Raw genomic sequence first — 19,404 nt, forward strand, 5'->3', positions numbered from 1 at the left:
ACTGCTTCTGTTGGAGAGCTCATTTCCTGCACCACAGTCTCAGAGGTATATTTGCTTACTGCTCAAGTATTATCTTCCTGAGGAAAAAAAAAAGCTTTGTTTTATCTCAATGAAAGCTAAAATACTGCAGAAAAAGCCTAAAAATAGTGTCTGAAATCTCCTGCAATTTTCACTACTTTCCCATTGAAGCATCAAAAGTGTTGCTCCTTTATGCAGCTATTTGGGTGTTTTTCCCTGGACAACTTCGACAAATCCCACATTCCTACTGTGGAAACCATCTGAAGTGGGAGTAGAGAGACATTATTGCCAACATTCAGCATTAAAAAGCATCAACCAACACAAACAATCAAGAGCAAAAAAATACAGCTGTCCCTGAGACTCTCTGCATCCAACTGCAGCCACCAAGACACACCATGAGATTCCCCTGAGTCAATGAAGGGATCAGGATGTCCAGAAACAAGCCAGGCCAGCCTCAAACTGGATGGAAATACTGGTATGTCCCTTAAATACATTAAGGTGGTGTGAGTCTGAATTACCAAGTGCATCCAAACACTGTTTTCCTCATCACTGAAGTGAAGGTGGAAGCCAAACCCATTTGCAGCTTTAAAATCCTCACCACTATGAGCTGATGTGGAGTGGAATTTCAGAGCAGCTAAACCTTGAGAGCAGAGGGGCAGAGCCCAGAGCTGTGGAGATGAGGGACTTTTAGGTTCAAAGGGAAAAAAATACCAGAAAAATGTATATCTGAGACAAATACTGGAATGGAAGGACAGAGACAGAGCAAGTGTGCAAAGTGAAATGTGAGTTTCCCTCCTTAGCAGGAGTGCAAGTGATTCTTCAAGAGGCAAGAGAGAAGGGTTTGGATGGAAGGAGCTCAGGGTGTGTGGAGGTCACACATCTGCTCCATGGTCTGAGCAATATTCACACATGAACTGGGTGGACTAAGAGGGCAAGACTTGGCAATGCCAGACACAAAAGAATCTGCAAGATATAAAATGAAGCAACGTTAGAAACAGATTGAAAATTAACTCCTAACTAACTAGGTAATGATCTTTAAAGCTGATGGCTTTGACCTTCCTATGCATCAAAGCTTAAGTACTCAAGTCATTTAAAAACATCCAGTTTTAATTAAGCAGGTGGATACTGGGCGGATTTTGTGCCAGTGAGGGCCCCTCTGCATTGCTGACACACCATCAGGGACTCCACAGAGGAACAGCAGGCCTGGAGCTGTGGATCAGACTCTCAGATTATCAGTTTAAATTAGTTAAAAGTAAATTACACATCCCCCTTTCACAGCTCTTAGGACAGGAGTTGAAACACGACCATAAAAATGAAGTAACTCATAAAGTGACTTCCACCTTTAAAGATCTGTATTGATATGAATTCCAACAATAAAGTCATTTTACAGCAAAGAAGAGTTCTGCCAGCACAGCAGCATTTTCTGAGTGTGTTATTCAGGACTGGGTTTCTCAGAAGAGAAACTCCTGCAAGGGGAAGGAGCAAACAGGGACTGGAATGTCTGAGAGCAAGCAGCTCCTGGGTAAGGCTGGTTTCCTTCTATCAACTCACCTCAGGGTACCAAGCACCAAGGTTTTAACTAAGCCTGGAGGACAACCCCAGCTCTGATACCCTCAAACCAGGGGAAAACAAAATCTCTGTAGGTCTCTACAGCCTGTTTTTAAAAAGTCTTAAAAAACCCCAAACCTCACAGAAATAATGGAGACCTCCTGCTGTCAGTGGGTTCTGGATGAAGCCCAAGAGCAGAGGGCCTGGGAGGTTTTCTTTGCCTCCCACAGAGCATCAGGAAGAGACCTGGAAAGCCAGAGCAGCAGCAGGAGAAGGGCTCTCCCCTTGCCTCCTCCCCAGCACAGCCAGCAGAGCTGAGACAGGAGGTGAGGCTCAGCAGCAGCAACTCTGCCAACTCGGAGGAAACGTCAGGGTCTGGAGAATTTCCTCACGTGTTTCCAATGTGTTTTTTATGCATTTTATTGCTCATCTGCCACGCAGATCAGAAACGCTGGAGGGATTCCAACTATTTCACACAGAATCTCACACTCCAGGCTGGCTGCAGCCCCAAAAGCCTGAGTTTCTTCGCTTGAAATACTGCCCAGTGTTATTTTGGGCTGTGACCTGATAGCGGAAGCCCACGGGGACCCTGGAACGAGAACTGTTCCAGCTGCCATTGGATGCCCGAGCCCGGCCGGTGCCAGCACGGGCTGTCAGTGCTGCTACAAACAAGGGCTCAGCAGCAACACCTCCCTCTCACACCACAACAAACCCGGGCCTGGAATCACACAAGGAGGGGGCAGGGGAGTTCATCTATCCCAGGGAAAGGGTTAGAATCGCAGAATCACAGAATGGATTGGGTTGGAAAAGCCCTCTGAGATCATCAAGTCCAACCCTTGGTCCAACTCCAGTCCCTTTACCAGATCATGGCACTCAGTACCACGGCCAAGCTCAGTTTAAAACCCTCCAGGGATGGGGAATCCACCCCCTCTCTGGGCAGCCCATTCTAATGCCTGAGCACTCTCCCTATAAAGAATTTTTTTCTGATCTCCAACTTAAATTTCCCCTGGCAGAGCTTGAGCAAGTCCTGGCACGACCAACACAAGGGAGCTGGTTGAGTTGTGCTGGAAACAGCCAGGATTCTTTTATCTGACAACAGGAACCACCATCCCACTATCTGATAGGGGCTCATTTGTTAAACAAACAAAGATGAAACAACAATACTTAAGATCAAGGTAATAAAATCCCAGAGGAGAAGAGAGAGAGATCCAAGGCTCCGCTCCGGCCCATCCCACTGATCTGGAAGAGCAGGAAGACTGACCAGAAAGCAAATGGAATGGCCTCCCCTGCCCATCCCCAGGCTCAGTGCACGTGGGAAGTGTGGGGGAAGAGGGAAGGAGCTCAGGCAGAGTGGAATGATCCAGCACTATCAGATCAGCAGACAGCACTGAAGGAAATTATGGTCTGGAGATGAGCATGTGGTGCAGCTTGTAAATTCTGGAAGGGCAGTTGTTTCCATAAAGATGCTCACAAGCAGCACCAGAGAACAATGGCTAAATTTATTCCCCAATTCTTTCTGAAAAGGAAAAAGCCTCTTTATTCCTTCTAATTGAAATGCTCACTTTCTATTACAAGTTCTTTCTCTCTGCAGTTGTTTTTCCACTGAGTGAAGAACCATCAACACTTAAAAATCACAAGCTTGTCCTTTCCTTCCCCCTTTATTTCCACACCCAAAATGCCTCAATTTTCCCTATCACAATCACACAGCTGACTGGCAGGATCTCCCTGCTATTTTGGGGACATGGTTAGACTCGTCCCTCCTCAGCAGCACAGACAACTGAATCCTGCATCTCATGCTCCACAAAGCACTGTCTGCTAACACAGAGCAGCCTGGACACCTCCCCGTGCTCCACCCACAGCACATCCAACAGGACACCTGGCAAAGCCAACCTGAGGATTCCACACATGTGACAGAAGGTCTAGAGAGGACACAGCACCCCCACCACCTTCCTGCTGTGCCTCTTCCAGGTCACTCCCCCAGCAGAAACCAGAGGCTGGAGCTGGGGAACACAAGTTAAACTCCAGAAGAAACCCAGCTGATACGTTTCATCGAGAGAGATTTATAATCCAGTGTCTCCAAAGCTTTTTCGTGCTGACAAATTGGAGTCAGAATGGTGTCTTTCTGTTTCCAAGCTTACAGAGACACCCTCAGAAGGGCAAGTCCTCCACCACACCAGCTAAATTTATGCTGCTGTGCTTTGGAATCCTAACAGAGCCCACCACCATGTCCCACCACCACAAAACCCCCTGACTGGCTCTCAGATTTGGTTGGCAGCTGCAGCTCTCTGGGTGGGAATGTAAACACCTACCATTACCATGAGAAGTGAACTATTCCAAAGACAGACTTCCAAGTCCTGTTCTATCCCAAAAATATGCAAGTTGTGCCAGGGGTGACCATCATACCCCTCACACTGCTCTTCTACCATCAGTTATTGTGAAGAAGAAAACAAGTCCATCTTTAAAGCACCAAAAGCACCTTTTGGATGATTCTTGGTCTGGGTATGGGTTGGACAGGAGACCAAACGGGAGGGGGAGGAAGGATGTGTGCAGGATGTCTTTCCAATAAAACCTCTCACCACATCTAAAACCTTTCTGTGCTCTTTCCCCTGCCATACTTTGGGAAGAGTGAGGTAGACCCCAAAAATACATATTTTTAAGCTGCCAGTCTACCTGTTATTGATTTTGTGCTCACAAATGTATGAGAAACATGTCCATCCACATTCCCAAGATGACTAAAGACTAATCAAATCTAACCAAAGCCCAGCATCACGAGCTGGTGGCCCCTGACCATGCACAGCTTCACCAATGCCACGTGGCCCTCACCCTTCACTCTGTGAGCTGCTGAAAACCTTGGCTTTCATTTACCAGGGAAGGATGACTTTCTCCTGGCATAAAAACCAGGGAATGCCCAGAAGGAAGCTCACTGCACCAGCTGCCCACTACACTTCCATGTCTTATGAGACTGTAAATTCGTGGCCTTGCCTCTTCTATCCTCCTTCAAAACTGGACAAGATCAGCACTCAGAAGGAACAAAGGGATTTATTTATGCAATGAAATCACTGGGTTTGGCCCCTCAGATACATCCCTGGAAGCTCAATCTCCAACAGTCCTTGGGGAAAGGAACTAAGTGCTACCCTTTACAACTTCAAGGGGAAAACACCTGCCCCACTACAGTATCAGGGAGACACCACCAGAAAGGCTTCAGCCTGTGCTGCAGAGTCCATATTCCCTTCCCTTCCAAGGGGGTTTAGCTCCTCTTAGTGCTGACAATTACAAACCTAAGATGGGGACTAGAACATGCTGGAGAGATTCGTGCGGTTTCCCTGCTCAAAAAAAGAAGCTGAAAAGCTCATTCTTCCAGGCTGCCTTTAGAGAAACTGGGAGAAGCTGCTGGCTGGAGCTGCACTGCAGGGAAAGGAGCATTCGGAGAGGAGGCTGTCAGGAGGAGGGGCTCGCTGGCACACGAGGAATTTCACTCTGATTGCAAAAATAAGCTGCTGTTCTAATCCAGCTCAGTAAATCGAGGTGAGCCTGGTCTGTTGGCAGAGAGAAGGTACAAAATGAAGCAGGGAGGAGGACAGAGGGAAGTGCTGCTGGCTTTGCCACATTCCTGCAACGGGAGCCTTGCGGAACAGCCAGCGCTGCTACCACAGCAGCCATTGATTTTTCAGAGGTCGATACTCCACTCCCACAGATCCACTCGGCAGGAGCTTTAATCACATCTCCTGCTCCTACCCTGTGCCACCCCTCCTTCTCTTCCCCCTCCAAATAAAATAAAATGTATTTTAAAAAAGGGGGGGGGAAAGGCAAGAGGGTTTTCCTCCCCCTCCAAGCGCTGAGCAGACTAACAAATCTCATCTTCTCAGTCTTGGGAGAGCAGAGATTCAGAGCTGTGGTTGCAGCACAAAGTAGGGAAGGAGTAACATGATTCATCCACAGAACAAGATGTCGCTGAAGGGAAAAACCCGCCATGTGGAAGGGCAGCATTCCCACCCGGAGAGCGCTGGGTGCCGAGCTCTTCCTCAGGACCCTGGGACATGCAACAGCAAAAAAGGACACAGGAGTTTCCATTTAACCCTTTGGAGGCTGCCCAGCTGCTAAAAAGTACTCCCAGCTTTATCTAAATGTGGATCCAGCATCAAATATCCCAGGCAGAAGGTAAAGGCTGAGTTCTGCTTGGCAGAGCTGGGTGACTTCAGCCATCCCAAAAGTTGTCCCATCCATCCAACAGGATAAAACCTCCAGCTCCTACAGCAACACTGATCCCAAGACAAGCTGCAGGAAGAGGCAGGAGGGTCCTGGGCACACCAAGCAGCAACAAGGCAGCAGCACCTCTGGTTTTCTGGAGGGTGTGGGGATTAAGGGACCTGTGAGTGGATCCCATCAATCAGAAAGGTTGGTCTTGGGAAGGCAAGTGCAGGAGGGAAACCAGTACAGGCCTCAGCTGACAAACCACAACCCACTGATTCAGAGAGCTTTTGTTTTCTTCCCAGAGGTTTTCAAGTCTCCTCCTTCAGTCTGAGGACAAACCCCAGATCACATAAAACACGGAATCACAGAGAGGCAGGAAGCCACCCCCTCACTGCCAGCCATGAGGACATTCCCATTCCCCAGCAGAGCTTCTGTGGAAGGCTCTTTGCAGGCTCCACACATTTGGACTCCAAAGCAGTTAGTCATCCCAGCATGTGACTGTGCCACCAATGCCAACCACCCAAGTCAGGGTGGGCAAAGAGGCACAGGAAAGGCAGGAGGCTGAAATTATCACAGAATTAGAGGCCTCTGTACTCCAATACTTTGGATTTAAGATAAATCAGCTTTTAGTATTCTCATCAGCCTCTGAGCCAATTAACAGAGATGCAATTCATTTCAAAAAATCAGAAGGAAGGAAGATTTTAGGAGAGAACAAGAGTTCTGAGGTCCCAGGTATTTGCAAGCCCAGTGAATCCTGGTGGTTCTTTCACTGGAAGATGTCCCTGCCCATGCTTGGAACAAGAGGAGCTTTAAGGTCCCTTCCAACCCAAGCCATTCTAAGAGCAGCTGGAAGCTGGCAGCTCCTTCCTGAAGTTCCTGTGGGAAGGCAGTGATGGAGCAACACAGCTGAGCCCCTGGCACTGGGGCACCTCCACAGAAACCACTGCCCATCCCCATGCCCAGGCACCACTGATCCAGGTGGGATGGAGAGGCTGGAGACAGGTTTGGAAGGGAAGAGGGGAATTCTCCTCTCACCCTGGCTCAGGGCAGTGAGTGTGCATGGGAAGAGGTAACATACCCATGGAAACCTGGCCCAGGCCAGGCACTGACATCTGCCCCTCAGGGTCAGGGGCCAGAACAGTCACCTCCTAGAGATGTCACTTCTTGTCATTTCAGGAAATTAAACCTTTCTTTTCCTTTCCTTACATAAAAGTTTCTATTTTCCTGTGTGTGAGACCCGATTCAAAATTGTAATAAAACCCAATCATAGAACTCGTTCTCCGATTACCAGGACTAGTTTGGAATCCTGACATGATCCATCCAAGCCCATCCTGGCTCTGGCAAGGGCACAGGGCAGCCCCAGCCTTGGGCCCCTGCCATGCCCTGCATTTGGGCACCACGTGGAAAGTTTTCTCCATGGCATTTATGATCCCACACATCTCCAAGACAAGTCAATCCAGCATGCCAAGAGGATATTGAGAGGGAAATGATTCCTGCAGAGTGAAAGCTCAGGTGTGGCAGTGCTTAAAGCACGTGCTGTCAGTGCTGAACACCTTTATTTATGCCTGTACCTGCTCCATGCAGCAGGTGAAGGTCACACCAGCTCAGGCTCTCCCTCCCCAGACCTCTGGCAGGGTCAAGTTTAGATGGAAAGAGAAGAGGATGAGGATCATACATCCCACATCAGACTGAGGAGAGGCTTTTGCACCTTTTAAAGGGTCTCCAATGACACCAAGTCAGCAGCAAAAATGAAGAAGTGGTTTCCCAGCCCCACAAGGAGCTGCTTGGACAGCAGAGGGTCACCCTGGGAGGTCTGAGCTGCGGCCACGGCGCAGGAGCAGCTCTGGACGCTGTGGTGGCGCAGGGGACGCGTGTGACAGAGCACGGACCATTGTTTGGGATCCAAGACCAGAACTGGTCATCCTACAGCAATTTCCTGCTCCAGCACTGACCTGCCTAATCCCTGTGGCTGGGCCTGGAGGAGCATGGGGGAAAGAACAGCAGCCTGTTCTGTGCCAAGGGAACCGCCGGCCGTTCCCACCGCCCGCTCCAGGGAATGCCAGCTCTGCTTCCAGCCGGTGGGAATGGTTGGGAAGCAAAGGCAGGGCTGGGGGCTCGGGGAATCTGTGCAAGGCGTGCAGGCAGGAAGCAGAGCTGAGCTGCTCACGACCAGAATAGAAACAGGAAACGAGCCCGGCATCGAGCACAGCGCAGCTCCCGCAGCAGCGGCTCCGGAGGGATGGATGCTCCCTGCTGGAGAAGGGCACAGGATCCAGGCACTGCAGCTGGGGAGGGGGAGTTTCCCCCTGAACAGCGTTCAAATCCAGAGGAAGGGGTGGGAGGGGAGAAAATTGCCACAAGGACACAGAGGAAAGCAGCCCCGGAGAGGGTGGCGGGCGTGAAATGCGTCAGTGGAGCGCTGGAAGGTCAGGGTGGCTCTGGAGAAGAACTCCACGCTCTCCACTACTAGGAAAATATACAAAATTGGGGGGAAAAAAGGCACAGCCTTCTCAAGAAACCACACAGTGGTGGCCATAGTCACACACCAAAAATATCTTGGGCAGAGGAGCACTGATCAGGGAAAATACATTTTTAATTCTCCCACATCACCGTAATTTGGGATAAAAACCTTCAGATCAGCATAATCTGGACTGCAAGGATTTTTACTTCCAGTGTTTCAGGTCTTGTGCTCCTGGGGGAAGCCTCGGGGTGCTGGTGGGTTTATCTGCATATCCCCTGTGCTGCCCAGGCCCCACAACACTGCCCTGCTTTGAAATGCACACACTGCTAATCCCTCTCCTAAGGCAAGCAATAAGACAAGCTCAAAAGGCCAAATACAAACCAAATAGAAGCAGGAAGTTCCATATGGAAAAAGAAAAAAAAAGAAAGAAAGGAAAAAAAAAAGGGCTTGAAGTGACCAGCAGATTCAACTATTAAAAGGTTCTCTCCCCACCTCCCTAAAAAATTTGTCAAAACTATGCATTTTAAGCTCAAAGCATTTTTAAGGAAAGGGGCTGCTCCTCCCTCTCTCCACTCCAGCCCTGAGCAGTTTGTTGCTGCATTTCAGCCTGTTGCATTGATTATTTCCAGGTCAGGGGACGCAGCTGACAGAGCTCAACTTTATTCCACTTCAAGCACTCCCAGAGCACAGGCTGAAATGACCAGTTTGTAAGAATGGAAAATTCAAATTGTGCTTCCGTGACAACCTCCAGGGTCCAAATTCAGTAACTACTTGACTTAGAAAGGAAGAGATAATCAAACCAAAACCACCCCTCAGCTGCTGGGGATATTCACAGGCAGGTTCTGCCAAAGCTGCTGCCTCATTTCTCTCCCCTCCTCACAAATCTGGATTTTGTTCAATCCACACTGCAAAGACCCAAGGCCAAAATGCACGTTTGGAAGTTAAATGTGGATCAGGAATGTCTTCAGTTGGTTGTGATCCTTTCTGCCATTGACAAGACACTTCCCAGATTTAAAGTCAGACATGAAAAGTGAAACACCACTGAATAAACCAAACAGTTCTGCAATTGTGCAAAATAGCAAAATACTGAGATTAAAAGTATTCTCACTCTACAAGATGAAAATAAACTGTCCAGAAGAGGGATGGGGTTTCTCCCTCAGGATAACCAGGACACTGACCAAACTGAGGACATTCTAGGGTGGGAATTCTGGAAGTTTGCCCCAGTTTGCTGTGTCAGGGCTTCCAAAACCCTGTCAGTACCTGTCCTCCTGGCTTGGCTGTAAGTCCCACTCCAAGAAAAACCACCTCTCTCACAAGTTTTGGGTTCCACAGGTAGGAAAACTTCACTGAAGAAAGTCCAGAAGGTGCAGTGAAAAGCCAACATAAGCCAGTGCACACTGGTATCAAATCAGTTTTGCTTTATAAATGGCTTTTGGGGCCAACCTGGGAGCTCAAACACCAGAGATCCCAACCTGTGGCTGGGAAGGAATGAACAGCCTGGTGGGAATAAAAACCATGTTCCACTCCTCATCCATCTCAAAACCATCAGGAACTTGCCCCCAACTCCTTCAAAGCCACGAGACAGAGACTGGGGCAAGGCAATATCTGTTCCCTGTGCCATAGTGAGATACAAAACCCCTCCCAACAAACCTAAAGCTCCAAAGAACAGATCCACAACCCCAGCCCAAAATGGATATTCCAGCACCCAACTTGCTTCCTCCAGACTTGCTGCCAGCACCTTCTGTGGCTGAAGGGATTAACAGCTGGAAATGTTTGACTCCTTCAGCCTCAGAATCCAAACCTCAAAAGGTAAAGACACTGAAAAAACTAGATACGACTCACCAGGAAGATTTTTTTGCTAAGGAGAAGAGACTTGGGAATCTCCCGGGAGAATTGGTTTTATCCTAAGGATTTCTATTCCTCTGCTACACCCAGACACAAAAGACTGCACTTCACTTCTCCCTTGCCATTGCAATCTAAGTTTAGTTTGGCTGCAATCCTGGCAGAGACTCCCTTGGGAAGCACAGTGAGTTTTACAGGGAAATTCCTCACCTTGCCTGCCACGGGAAGGAAGTGCAGCCAGGACACTCCCAGGGATGCATTTGCTCTTTAAAAGGCCTCAGTGAGCTCAGGGGAAAGTTTAGTGACACAAAGATCATTATGGGGAAGGGATCCTGCAGCCCCCACCCAGAGGGATGAACTCTGCTCAGGCCCATCCTGACAAACCCACAGGAGCCGAACAACCTGACAATGTCCCTGCCAGGAGATCGTCACCTCCTGAAAGGGTGATGGATCAGCCACAGGAATATTCCCCCTTGACTGCTTAAAATTCCAACATAAACACTGATGTACAACATCAACATGTAAAGGCCAGGGACTCACAAAGCCACTGGGTGCATAAATTTAACACTTCCCAAGTACCTAAAAAGCAGGAACCTCCTTTTCCTGCTGGGGCTGATCCATGTGTAATTAAAGATGATGCATGGCACGATTTGCCCTGATTCCAAGATACCCAGTGAGCAATTCCACAGTGCCCACCCAGGCTTGGAAAAGGGCTCAGAACTCAAAAAAAAAAATTAAAAGCCCACAAACTAACTCTGCTTCTGTAAGTCATCCATAATGGCAAAAGAGGGATCTAGGAATCCTCCTGAGCAGGATAAAACCTTCTAAACCAGACAGACTGAGCAATATCAGGAAGATAAAAAGAAATTGATGGTGCACTTCCATGGAGCTCTTGTGCTCCTGAGCATCCCCAGGCCAAACTTTGTGCAGGAGATTGATCACTGAAAACAAGGAGTTGGCTCCCAGCACCCCAGAGGTCCTGCCCTGAAAGCACCCACAGCATTCCTGCCTGAGGCCTTTCTCAACTGGTGCTGCTCCTGTCCTGCAGGACCTGAACCAGACAACAAGGAATTATAGAACAAGTAGAAGAATAAAGGTGATTTTCTGCAGGGAGTCTCCTTTTTTTTTTTTGAGTTTTGCCTACTAAGAAAGAGAAGGCCCAAAAATACAACAGTAAGTTAAAGAGTGCTTGATTTCTTAAATGCAAATGATTTGGTGATAAAGGCAGGGAAACCAAACCACAAATTCCTCATTTCTGGGTTCCTTCACTCTTGCAGCAGAGATGGATTTCTTTTCTTAGACTGCTTGGGAGAAGGGACAACTTGAAAAGGGCCAAATATATTTAACCACAAGGTACAAAACAAACTCCCACTTGGTGCTGAGAAGGAGCCACTTCTGCGAAGCAGAGCTACTAATTCCTATAATCCAAGTCAGAGGGATCAGTAGGATTCAGGAAGGCTCCATCAACAATGCCACTGAACGGGACTTCCCACCGTTCCAAGCTACAGCAATTTCTTCAATTACTTCAGTGGCTTCACTTTTCCTACATTCCTCGCCAGAAGATGGGTCACATGGAACAACTTGTGGAGAGGCAGAGTGGAAAGAAACATGCTATTTAAAAAGATTTTTTCCCCAGGCCTCAGAACAAATTAAATCTTTGTTGTAATCAGGGTCCAAAAGGCAAAAAAAAAAAAAAAGAAAAAAGAAAAAGGAGGGAAGAAAAAGGCAACAACCCACAACTACTCCCATTAGGTGGTCAGAACTAGAATCACTTTGTATTTTGGGTGACAATTTGTACCCACGATCCAAAGGAATTATTTCAAGGGGCTCACAACAAAGCTGTTCTCATTGCTGGGAGCAAAAATAACTTAGTTACACACACAGCTCACTCCCCTAACCAATCCAGCTGCAGCTCCAAACACTGACTTAGCCAGTGGCTAAATAAAAAAGCTCACTCACTTCCTACTGGGTAGGATTAATGTCACCAGTAAAATCAGAACTCAGCAGCTCCAAACTTTTCCTCCAAGTCAGAGGCACAGACCAACTCCTGCAAACTAATCTAAACTTTTAACCCTTCTCCATTTTCTTGATGTTTTAACCCAAAGTTAAACTACCAAAAACTGCTGAACGCTGGGCACTAATCTCAACTCCAGCTGGTCCCTGTATGTCCAGCAAGCAGATTTAGGATGCAAAATCAAATATAATTCTCCATCTGCCAAGGAAGGAGCTACATGGGACTGATCTGCCTCACTCCAGGTATTAATAAACTTGTCTTTTTCACCAACTGTTCAGTCAGATTGGACCAAAGAAGCTTAAATCAGCAGCATAAGGATCCAACGAGACAGAAAAGGAATGGTGCTCCAGGCTGCCAACCACCAGTGCCACAGTGGGCTAAGGAACAGGAAAATAACCTAAAATTCAGACAATTTCCCCTGAAAGTCAGGGCCTACTCTGACAGAGGCCAGGTACTTCAGACACTGCAAACAGAGAGCTCAAAAAATAAAATGTTTCAGGTAGAACCTGCAGTGCAGAGCACTCAGGGTTAAACTTCCCTCTCAAATCCATTACTTTTGTAAATTACATTCAATCTCCAGTGGGAAGCCAGAAGCTAATGATTTAGTAAAAAGCACAGGCAGCCTCCATCATTCCCATTTCCACGTGGAATACCAGCAGTGCTAATTCATCCTGCTGTGCTCCTGATTGCCCTCAGCCCATCCCCTCCACTCACCGGCAGGCTGGAAGGTCTGGACTGAAGATTCAAGTTCATGTCTTCTTGCCCTTTACTGGAAGCCATTGAGGGAGCAGATGATGCCTGGGACCCAAATGAGTCTTGAGACAACTCCTGAAACACCAAGAAACACACAAAAAATCCCACAAATGGGAATGCAACTCTGTTGGAGTCACCCTGGTATATTCTCACATTCTGGAGGATTTGTCTTCCTTTGGTGACATTTGCCCAAAACAGGAGGTAAGACAACCAAGATTTGCACACAAACTACTACAGACTTGGGACTACAAGTCTAACAGGTGACAGAAATGTAATTCTCCAGCTTTCCTTTATTACAGATCCTGGAGATCAGAGGCTGTACTGGGATCTGCCCACTTTGCTTCTTCACCTTTTAACATCTCACCAAGCACCTCATTACACAAACAAGGCAAGTCAATTAAAACCTTCCACTTTTCAACAGCTGCCTTGGATGCCTTGCGGTGTTTGCTGAAAGGCCCCAGCCAGCTTTTGTTTCTCCTCCCTAAAGCCAAGTTTTACATTTAAGAGCAAACTCTTCCATCACCACCCACGTGTGGCTCTGCAAACTGTGCTCTGCTAAGCCAAGTAGCTCTGGGACCACCTGGAGAACTTCTGCAGACCACAGTGTGAAAACCACTCCATTATGGAATCCTTTACACTGGTATTCAGAATCATTCAGGTTGGGAAAGACCTCCAAGGTAACAGTCCAACCTTTGGACAATCCCCACGTTGTCTCCCAGCCCAGAGCACTGAGTTCCTTGGACACCTCCCAGGATGGGGACTCCACCACCTCCCTGGGCACTTCCAGTGCCTGGCAACCTTTTCCATGAACAAACTCTTCCTGACTTGCCCATCAGCAGCATTTTCTCACCATCAGCCTTTAGACCTGCAGCATTAGCATGGCTATGCCTCTTCCCACCACAACCAAGATATAAGTCAGCCCAACTCTGACCATACAGTCCCATCAAACTCATTGACATGTTCAACCCATTTTAACACACAAACCAAAGGCTCTGCCCAACTTTTTTTTTAGAAAAATCACTTACAGAAGACAAGAAAAAGCAGGAGATGACCTACCTGAGGAGGGGGGAAGCGCTGCTGGGAATACGCAGCCTGTGGCTGCGGCGGCTGGGACTGGGGGTACGACGAGGACTGCTGGGACAGGGCTGAGGAGGCCGATTGCTGGGACTGCTGCTGCTGGTAGGGCGACTGGGACTGCTGCTGGGAGTAGGGGGGCTGGCCCTGGGGGTGCTGCTGGGCTGTGGAGGGCTGCTGGGGGGGGTATGGACTCGGGGACTGCTGATGGGGCGGCTGCGACTGCTGCTGGGAATACGCCGGCTGCGAGGTCTGGAGCTGTGGAGCTTGGGATTGAGGCTGTTGCTGCTGCTGATAAGAAGGCTGAGAGTGAGGGGTCTGGTTTGGAGGCTGCTGGGAGTATGGAGGCTGCTGCTGCTGCTGGGGGTGAGGGCTCTGCTGGTTGTAGTACGGAGTCTGGCTTTGCTGCCCATATGCACTGGGGCCCTGCTGCCCGTAGGGAGGCATCTGCAGAGGAAGAGGATGGAGTTACAGCAGTTGCAAAGGTATTTCACAAAAACACAGAGACACACAGACACACACACAGACACAGAGAAAGAGACACACACACAGATTATGCTCAAAAAGTAAAAATTCAGGAACCTGTGCAGAGCAGTTAGCTGGGAATGCACTGGAAATGCCACTAACTAGATGCTTGCCAGACAACAGCAAAACTCGCTTGTGTATGACATTATTCTTGGCAGCAACAAAATTTTAATAGCTAAGTTTTTAGGGATCTCCATCTGACCAACCTTCAGCATTGAGAGGAAAAACTGTCTGCTCTGACAAAAAAAAAATATAAATTGCCTTTTCAATCCTGCAAACAGTCCAGCAGGCGCCACTCGGATCATGTAATGAGCCAAAACTGACCTGAAGTCATTTCTTCTGCAAAGAACAGCTGTGTCTTTAACACAACACAGCAGAAAGAGGATCTCCCTCCCCTGGCTATTTATTTTTCCCCTGTTGGATTCAATGCTCTGCTGCTGCTTCTCTTGGAGACAAGGATTGCACAGGTCCTCGGGTGTCCATCACACCTGGATCCAGGTGTGGTGCCAACTGTAGCCTAAAGAAATGCCATTTTACCTAAACAGCTGATTCCAACCTGGCAGAACGTGATCCCTTCAGAAGACACAGCATTTTGTTGTTCTTTTCCCTGCTGTAACAGAGACTGACAGAAGACCAGGAGCTCTACCTGTTGTGCATATGAGATGCTGCCCATTGTACTTTGCGTCCTGCTTTGCATTCCCATGGGGTATCTCTGGGGAGTCTGTGGCCCATAGGGCTGTCCTGGATAGCCATGGCCTTGCTGTGGCCCCGCCTGAGGTCCCTGTTGTTGTGTGTAGGGGTTGTTCCCTCCATAGGGCTGTGGCCTCATCTTCCCCATCTGATCCATTGGGCTTGAAGGCTGCAAGGCAAGTTGGGACACGTGATGTACATCCAGATACTGCAGGAATTGCTCCCAACTTCCCAAAAAAACCCAAAAAGCTTCAACCGGTCAGCGCAGGGAAGTAGCAGCTCATCTACCTCTTCCCAGCTGCTGAACTCCAGCACTGCATTTGGAATTACAGCAGGATTCCTGCTGCCCTTTCAAACCCACAGATGTTTCACCAAGAACAAACCCAATGAGAAGTCATTTAATGCTGACATATCTCCCGTGGCAGGACAGGGAAGAAGGGGGGAAGGATCATTAAGAAAGATGAATTATCAGTGTAAGTGGCTTTTCCCAATAGCAGGTAGTAGTTTAATGTCCAGATATTCCACAACAAGGTAAATTTAGGCTGAAAATTTAAATATTCACAAGAAACACTGTTTCTTTCACGTGTAACAAGGTCTCCCAAAACACTACAGGCTGTTAATTTACACTTATGCATTTCAATTAATCCACATTGATGTATTAACACCAGGCAGTGCCACCGACATCCACAGCAGTTTCATTTTTGCATTGTTTTTTTACACGTGCTTTGTGTCTGCTGCTTTTGGCAGAATAAAGAGTTCTGAATCGAATATATTCAGATGCACACAAAAAATTTGTCAGCCTTGAAAGTCAGCTCTCTGAGCTTTAGAGCACAAATGAATAAATGCAACTTTCCTTGGACTTTCTAATCTGTGTTACCCTGGCCTGGAGCCAAGACGTAGGAATAGTCAATCAAATTTCCTGAAAGCACTATAAACCTCAAGAATATAAACCTCAAAATACAGCTTTTCTACCTTGGCAGTGCTATTCCCACACTAAAGGAAGGGCTGTTTTGGCGTGGTGACCTCTAAATGAATCCCAGCACAGTCCTTAACCTCCATCACTTGGACTGAATGAGAATCCTCCCCTGATCTCCTGGTGACCTAACTAATACCAATTAGATGTTTTCCACCAGATCACCATGACAATGGACTCTGTATTACTCCATCCCTTCCTGCCACAGAGCCCCGGGGTGGTATTTGTACAGATCCACCCTCTCTTGCTGAGCTCAGGTGCTTGAGGAGTGGCACTGCAGGTCTGCACAAGCAAATATCACACCGAGCCAGCTCCGGCTGGAAACTCCAAAGAATCCTGGAGACCAGAACAGCGTTTCACTTATGTTTGCAGAATCCACCCTCCCAGGGAAAAAAGTTCCAGCAGTATGCTACACTTCAGAAAATCCTACCCCCAGAGCCAGCACAGCTTGAAGCCCCAGCACACAGACCCTGCGAACATTTGTTTGACCAGCTGTCTGCTGAGCTTGGCTGCCAGGAGAGGCTCAGCCCCGAGCCCATGGTAACACCGAGCCAGAGGGGCACCACGGGGAGCTAATGCTGCTCTGCTGGGGCAACAGGAGCTGGGCCATGCCAGCCATTGAATGGGGATGGCAGGAAAAGCACCCTGTTATTGGGGAAAGGAGGGGGCTCAATGGAAATTGGGCTCCCTTAGAGAAATCTGCACCAATATGGCATAAATCAGTTAAGAACCAGGTCCAAGTGCTCTGCTCCATCCATTCCAGCCCAGCTTCAGACACCCACAGAAGCAGAATTAGCTGAGCCGGAAGGGATCCCCAAAGATCATGGAGTCCCACTCAGCCCTGCATGGGACCATCCCCAGGAGTCACATCAGGTGCCCCAGAGTGTTGTCTGAGCGCTCCCTGAGCCCTGGCAGGGTTGGTAAAGCCAACACCCCTCCAAACACAGCGCTTGCCATCCCATGGAAGCTGCTCCCAAACGATCCTGTCAATGGCACCGTGTGATTTTCCCTGCAGAGGCAGATTTTGGATGCCCTTCCACGCTCAGCTGTGCTGATGTTCCCATCCTCATCCACACTGACACTGAAACAGTTGTGAAGAAGTTGTATTTCATGTTTGATGTTGAAGTTACCACAGAGGCAGCAGATCTCCAGGGTTCCTGATCCAAGGAAGCCCCAGATCCCTGCACTCCACCCCCAGAGCCCATACCAAGCACCCACATGGGTTCTGTGCCAGGCTCTTGAAAAGGAGCCTCCTTCATTCATGGGGGCAAAAAAAAGAGCTCTTTGATGGCTCCTGTAGGAATCCTCAGAGCTCCAGGACTCAGTCCTGAATGGAGCACCCATGTGGAGCTCCCATACACCCTAAAGGATGCAAATTGTGTTTACATCTTCCCAGCAATTGTCCCTAATGCTTCCCCAGTCCTGCCCCGTGGGTATCACCTTACACCACTGACATCTTTTCCCTCCCCACATTATCTTCTTTGGTATGTAAAAACGGGGCCACCAGGAGGTTTCCCAGCACTGGCTTTTGCCTTCAACCTCTCTCTCACCACCCCCAAACACACACATCCCTCTTTCCACCTGATAAAGGGCAACTTTGGGGTTACTGACTAAATATTTCTGCACCTTTTCCGTTTGTTACTTGCTTCCTCCTGGTTGTAACTCACCTTCACAGCAGCTTCTCAATACATTCTTTTTGATGGATTTTTTTTTAAATACACTCACACCACATGCTGCCAGCACTGCACTGATTTTCTTGTCTGTGGTCACCCACAACACTAAAGCCTCTCTTCAGGAAAGAAAGAAACAAGGTGAGGATTCACTTTTCCATGACTCCTGCAGGAAGTATGACGAGGGCTAAAAAACTCCAAGGAACATTTGGAACTGTTTATGTAGCCATCAAAAAAAAAATAGAAGAGAGAGAAAAGTAAAAACCCAAAACACAAACCCCAAACACATTTCCAGGATGTGACCAAGTCGTCACCTTGACTGCTCAGCGTAGGAGGACAAAGTGTCACCCTTCCACCAGGCCCCAGCACAGAGAAGATGCTAAAAAAAAACACGAAGAGCATCTAAATTGCAGCCTTACGGATAAAATTTTATCAACAGAAGAAATGTAAACGCCAATTAATCTCTAATGAAGGAACTATTTCATACACACACTCCTGCGAGCCAACAGGCTGATTTGTGCTCCCTGGGGCTGCCTTGTACATCTCCAGTGCTGCAATGTCTTGTTTCTTCCTGCAAATATCCCACTAATTCAAAATATCCCACATATCTCTCTTGCTGACGGGGCTTTAACTGCTCTCAACTTGGTATTGTTGCTCTGGCTCAAAGAGTCAACCATCAGGAAGCCTCCTTGAACGTGCTGCCTCAATCCTTTTAGGCAGTTCAGCTCCATGAGCCTCATGAAAGGAACAGGGATGTGGGGATTGATCCAGGAGCTGTGTGAAGGTGCTGGGAGGAGCAGAGGTGCTGCACAGCCCTTTGGGCTGAGAGGAAGCAACGCCTGCGAGAACACTTCAGGATAAATAAGGAAATACCAATCTCCGACTGCAAAAGGCTGGAAATTCTTCTCTGGACTGATACATGGGAAATCCTTTCAATAGGAAACCACAGGAGTAGATTACTGTGATTACACTTCAAAAGCAAAGGCCCTGCCACAGAGAGACATAATTGAGAGAAAGTGTTGCTCCTTGATCACTGAAGTCCAGACCCCCTGCTTACACCTCCCTGCATTCATAGAAATTGCTTCTATTCTCCCTCAGCCCCGCTATCTCCGCTGTTGTGCAACACTGTTAAGTACCAAAACTTGGCAAAACATTGTCCTGCCACCAGTCAAACTTCCAAAAGGAAAGCTGGGGGGTTCTGTATGCAATGAATGCTGGTGCTCTGGGGAAACTGCTGAGCTTTGGGGGAAATTTAGGTATTTCCAGACTAAAGAGTTTGTAACTGCAAGCCCAGAGTGAGCTTAAATTGCCGAGTTCAAAAGCTCTTCAAATCACTCCGAGTGATGTGGAGGGTGTCAGACCCCTGAAATGAAGCAGCACAGGGAAATCAGCTCTTCTGCCAAACAACGTCAGTGTTTTCCTTAAAAATAAAAAAAGCTTTGAGCAGACAGGAGGATTCCCCAACAATTCTTCTCAGATTTTGTTTGGTACAAGAAAAATGTGGCCTCTTGAATGAGTGGTTTGGTTAAATTGGAGGGGACTTGCTATTGGTCCCAGCAGGAAAATGAATAAAGGGAAGAGGCAAATCCCACTTGGAAAGCAAGAGCCAAACCCTCCACAGCTGTACAGAAAAATGGAATTCTGA

At 48.0% G+C, this 19,404-nt stretch overlaps 1 protein-coding gene across 2 annotated transcripts in view; it reads right to left on the reverse strand.

Annotated features, from left to right (window-relative positions):
• ARID1A (AT-rich interaction domain 1A) overlaps nucleotides 1-19,404 on the reverse strand; it is a 58,072-nt gene that overhangs the window by 19,073 nt on the left and 19,595 nt on the right. For both annotated transcript variants that reach the window (XM_071576628.1, XM_071576629.1), the window contains exons 2-4: nucleotides 15,073-15,285; nucleotides 13,884-14,348; nucleotides 12,789-12,902 (exon numbers count right to left, since the gene is read on the reverse strand). In XM_071576628.1, the coding sequence (XP_071432729.1) occupies nucleotides 12,789-12,902; nucleotides 13,884-14,348; nucleotides 15,073-15,285 (792 nt within the window). The remainder of the gene's footprint in view (nucleotides 1-12,788; nucleotides 12,903-13,883; nucleotides 14,349-15,072; nucleotides 15,286-19,404) is intronic.

The sequence above is a fragment of the Pithys albifrons genome, chromosome 24 (assembly GCF_047495875.1).
Source record: "Pithys albifrons albifrons isolate INPA30051 chromosome 24, PitAlb_v1, whole genome shotgun sequence".
In the NCBI taxonomy this organism is placed as follows: domain Eukaryota; kingdom Metazoa; phylum Chordata; class Aves; order Passeriformes; family Thamnophilidae; genus Pithys; species Pithys albifrons.